General features: G+C 41.5%; 1 protein-coding gene across 1 annotated transcript in view; it reads right to left on the reverse strand.

Annotated features, from left to right (window-relative positions):
- Positions 1-945, reverse strand: part of LOC138059236 (nucleobindin-2-like) — a 12,013-nt gene extending 11,068 nt beyond the window's left edge. The window contains exon 1 of the mRNA XM_068904800.1: positions 332-945. Within this exon, the coding sequence (XP_068760901.1) occupies positions 332-769 (438 nt within the window). The 5' untranslated portion in view covers positions 770-945. The remainder of the gene's footprint in view (positions 1-331) is intronic.
- Between the last annotated feature and the right edge of the window lie 4,455 nt (positions 946-5,400).

The following is a 5,400-nucleotide window of genomic DNA, read 5'->3' on the forward strand; positions in this document are numbered from 1 at the left end:
CGCACATGTGAAGAACGGCTGAGCAAACCGCCTTCCGATGCAGTTTGCTCAGCTCTTCCCTCACTGGGTGCGAAGGGCTTAGGGCTAAGTGTCTCGATCCGCTCGGTCCCATCCGCTCTGAGTCCGTGTATCTTGATTCTTCTTGATTGTGGTTATGCTCGGATCTTATGAGTACAACAACCCTTAACTGCTCGGAAGTAATAAAATAAACTCGTTTTTCCATGCGACCCGCTGCTTCAGTAAATATTGACCTCATTAATCAAACTTTATTTGGTTGATCCCCAAATGACGAAAAATTATAAGCTAATGTTTCGAAATGAAAGCAATATACCTTCCACAGAAGTTTCTTGAAGTCTTCGGGTCCAAAGAAATTGGGATTTTCATCATCAAATAAGGGGTTCCAATATTCACGCTCCTTGAGTCCGTTTAAGTGATCGTTCATTTGGCGCCGAATCATTCTTTGCCTTTCAACTTCTTGTCGCTTCAGTTCATCTAACTTGGTTCTGACATCGTGTTTCACGAGGTCTAAATCTTCGGCCACTTTACCAGTTCTTAACTCATCTTCAGAAGCATTGAGTAATTTTTTCACATAGTCATCGTCATTTTCTAAAATTTCAATAACCTGCTTCAGGTATCTAGCATATTCTGGATCGCCTTTTCCCTCGTCCGTTTTGCTGTCTGATTTCTTGTCTTTCCGAACTGGAGGCGCAACACAAAGGACAGCCAATCCTACCAGGAAAACACATACCAAGGCTGGCTTTTGCCACATTTTAAGACAAATTCGCCAATAGTAAAAACTCTGATACTACGTGTTTCTTATAAAAGCAGATCAAGGTTATTCTGAAGCGATTTTGTGACTTATATGTAGATCCCACATCAAGAGGAAATTCTGAAACGTGGCACAATGACCAGCTGAGTGTGTTGTCACATGGCCAGAACAGTTATCAGCCCCAGTGCCTGTGTACAGCGGCCCGCTCTTCCAAATAGTACGCGCGCTATGATTGGCTAAATTAGTAGGCTATGTCAACAGCACGGCCCAAGCACGGCCCCCTTCGGCCTGCTAATTTGAAATTTCTCTAGCAAGAACATGGAAGCAACTATTTCCAAAATCCACGCTTTATTTTTTCGGATTTTGATGCGGCAATCTTTGTGGCAGTTTAACCTTCCTCTTGACTTCAACTAGTTTCCTTTCCCGCGCGTCTGATTACCTCTGATATTTAAAAATATCTTGCTAATCTTGTTTTCTCGGTCCGTTCTGAAAGTTACTGATCCTCGTTTTTTGCCGTTGACTTATGGCACGCGCGCTTCCGCGATTGGGCCTCAAATCAGCGGAAAAAAAAACTTGGTTCGTAACTTACAGTACGCATGTGCACCTCGAATTCGGTTAGTAAGAGATATGGACCAAATGAGAGAAGGACCCATATCTGGCGTACGCGGCATAGTGAAGTCATTCGTATTCCTTAAGTCATAATCGCGCTTGTTTCCGTCTAAAAGATTTAGTTGGGACAAAATGTGATTCTTCACTTTGCGCATCTTTCTAACGGCGTGATTTTCCTGAGCCTATGTGCCGCCAACGAACTCATGATCCCAAATACCATCTTTCAACAAAAGGATTCCCTGAAGACAACCTGGATGCATCCCAGATCACACCACTGGCACATATTGTAAAGTAAAGGGATCTGGCGGATATTCATCTCACTCGCGCAGTACGCTCATCCACCACCTGGTCTGATCATCGCCTAGTCAGAGTGAAATCCTCCCTTCGCATTCCAACTAAGGCCCACCACAAACCACCATCTAAGACAAAAGTTTCTGTCTACTGTTTACGGCGCTGAAACGTAGATAGTATATCGACGGCATGTAAAACAACTAGATGGTTTCCATATGCGCTCTTTACGGAGGATTGCCGGTATATCTTGGCAGGATCGCATATCGAACACCGAAGTGCTGTCTCGCTGCCATATTCGCGGAATTGAGGCCTACTTAATGGAAGTCCGACTTTGGTGGGCAGGGCATGTTGTGCGGATGGGTGAGGAGAGACTACCACGTGCTCTGTTGTACAGCGAACTGTCTGATGGCACACGCCCTTTTGGCTCTCCCAAGAAGCGTTTTAAGGATCAACTGAAGAAGTCACTGGCCAAATGCGGCAAATCGGACTTTGAAACCCTTGCCAGGGACAAAACTAAGTGGAGGACAGCGGTCAAGGCTGGTGTGGCCAAGTTTGAGGAGTGCCGAATAGAAGAACTCAAAGAACATAGTCGCTGCTGCAAGGAGCGGATGTCAGCGTCTGGATGCTATACAAGTGCACATCCAAGCCTTTTAATAGAACAATAAATTCCGTTCACGCTTGTTGGATAGGAGCCTGGTTTTTGAGATTGCTTCACTTAACCTAGGAACTGGATCATTGGATAATTGGATCATTGGATGATGCAATTCTCGACTTTTGATTGGCTTAGCCATTATGGTATATGAACAATTGTACCATGCTCTACAAATATCAGGAACTGCACGCAACCTCGTTCCCAGGGTCTCTCTTCTCTGCCTCCATTTTTTTTTTCTCAATGACAATGCAAGCAGAGAAGAGAGACCCTGGGAACGAGGTTGTAACTGCACGTTGTATGGAAGATTTATGCATATTTTGTGGGCGTTTTTAATAAAACAATAGGCTGATTTAGCAACAGAACGGGAACCTCAATTGACGACGGGAGAACGCGCGGAATAGTCTGGATTCTACTCTAATCCTTGCATACGGCGGGAGCTACTGGAATTTAAACTGACCAATCAGAATTCAGCGAGCGGGAAAAACTGTGCTATCCTTGTGCTATCCAAGTGCTATCCGACGTCACGCCAATTGTTTACGTTCTGATCGGTTAGATCGGTGGACATTCGCTCAGCCTTCTTTTGTGACTCTCTTGACCGTTGCTTCTTTGAACATGACGCATTGTTCTGACAATCAATTTGCCAATCCACTTTATCCAGTTTATGACATGGGCTAGCATGTGATTAACAACCACGATCGCTTTTTGAACTTTATTGTTGTTGTATTTGGGCAAGATTGGTCTTATCGGGTTGGAACTTAAATAGTGAGGGGAACAATTTTTCGTTCATCTGCTGTGCCAGACAACAAGCAATCCTGTTGGGTGTTCCACGTGCTTGGCGAGTCTTGCACGACCATCGTCTATCTGATCTGGAGTGGAGTTTTCGTTCAGTGATTACAACTTGCGATTGTTCTGCAAACATCCACGTAGCATGCAGCACTTAGCTTTTTAGTGACTCGAGGATCCCCGGCCCGTTTTGCTGTTTCAAAGGGAGTCGTGCATTTTTGAGCAGTTTGTCTTCAGTGCTTGTATTTTTTCGTTTGTTCCTGGTGGCACAAAGTAACTTTGATGATTTTAAAGAACTTGAATCCTTAATTGAATTAGCGATTTTTTTTAGTAAGAAACCAACAAGTGATGGTACACAAAATTAGGAGAAACTGTTGGTTGAATAGACAATATTTGTTGACATAATTATCTACCCAGTTTAAGTACTAAGCTCAACAAGTTGTTTGGCTCCACAAGTTTCAGTTTCAGGCCAGGTACAGGTACTGTTGTACACTACCATAGTTCTTTGGAAAATGAATAGCTCCTTGGACACCTGGTTGCTTGAGAAGAAACTTGATGTGTTTGTTCTCTACATTAGTGAATGCAGCCACTAACTGTCCATTGTGGATAAACTTCAGACCAACTCTTCTTTCAATTTAATCTTTGTTCTTCGAAGGGCATCAACAATGGTGTCCCTTGTAAAATGTTAGTTTAAAGAGTTTGTTTAAGTTATTTTCCATTTCATAGGGCACTGTGGTTGCCAGATTCACTTTCAAACTTATCATGGAAATGTTAATCAATACCAGTGAAAAGTCAGTCCCTTGAATTGTTGATAGAAAATTTATTTAAATGCATATTGAAACATCAGTTGAGGAATATTTTTTCCCCACTTTGTGAACCTAACATACATTGCTGCCATTTGTTTATTGCTTGGTCATTCAATGTCTTGATCACATCAAGTAATTTATTTTTTAGGTAATGTGTATCTTTATCTAAAAACTTAACTGGTTGCTTTTTGGAGCCCTTTTGCGGCATATTTAGATAGGCAGGAAATGTTCCACATTTTATGGCAAATAGTTCTGCGTAGTTTTAAGGAATATTGCAGCCAAATCTAATTGAATATGAGACTAAAATATGGGTCACCTCGCAGCTCTTACAAGGTCTCACCTGATTGGAGACCACCCTTGAGGTTTAACAAAAGAACAAATAACAGAAACAATGGACCCTAGGCCTAAAACAAAAGGGTTAGTTGGGAGAATTGGATTAAGGCCAGTTTTTTCTTCTAGCTTCTTTCGCCAATGCCCTCTGAGAATGGAGTTGATTTGGTTTTGCCCAATGTTGAAAGATGAAACAATGCCTAAACCAGCCAGCCACAAGGAATACTTCACGGTGCTTTTTTACAAACATGGGCATGAGGGTGCTCGTAAGCATCTGAGCATTGTTTTGCATGCTAGAGTGTTATTATAAATAATTAATTTCTCTAAGAGAGTCTTCCTTTCCTGTTGGTCATTCAAAAATTGTTGGAATAGCTTGTTTAAGCTGTTGGATAGAGGCAGAACATTTGATGAGGCCCTCCTGGGGAGAGGAGTCCTTGTTCCCTTTAAGTATTTGCTTGTGTTTCCTTGTTCCCCAAATTACTTTCAAACTTGTTCCCAGCTTTTTGATCCCTAAAATTTAAATTGGTTTTCTTCCCTTGTTCCCTAAAATATTTTGATATTGTTAAAAAAACCAGTGAGGAACATTAAATTTTAGTTACCTAAATTTTGAAATTTTAGATACTAGATATTTTATTCATATTCTTACATTTTTATGTATATATTTATTTTTTCTTCAATATTATTTTGTGGAAAACCTGTAAAATAGCTTCAGCTAAGTGTTTCTACCCACGTTAAATAAAGTTTATGTATGTATGGATGGATGTATGTATGTATGTATGTATGTATGTATGTATGTATGTATGTATGTATGTATGTTACTCTGTTCCCCAGTTCAAATTAGCCATGTTCTCTTCTTCCCCAAACCCCTGGGAGTGCCTCTTTGTTGATGTTGATTCTCATATTGGCCCAATAGCAATTCACTGTTGAATTGCAAGACACAGCAAGTTCTTATTTGGGATTGAGGGAAAAATAAATTTTTGCACAATACAAGAAACACCATTTTGACTGCCCCTTCTAGATCTTGCTGTTTTCAGACATGAATCAGCTTGTTTGCACCTTTCTGGCGACCTGCGGGAGGGCAACCTCTAGAAACTCTTCCTTAGCGAGCCTTCCGCTGAAAAACTTTCCAAGTCTGGCTTTCCGGTGTTAGGGGCCGAGGT

The sequence above is a fragment of the Montipora capricornis genome, chromosome 8 (assembly GCF_036669925.1).
Source record: "Montipora capricornis isolate CH-2021 chromosome 8, ASM3666992v2, whole genome shotgun sequence".
Taxonomy (NCBI): Eukaryota; Metazoa; Cnidaria; class Anthozoa; order Scleractinia; family Acroporidae; genus Montipora; species Montipora capricornis.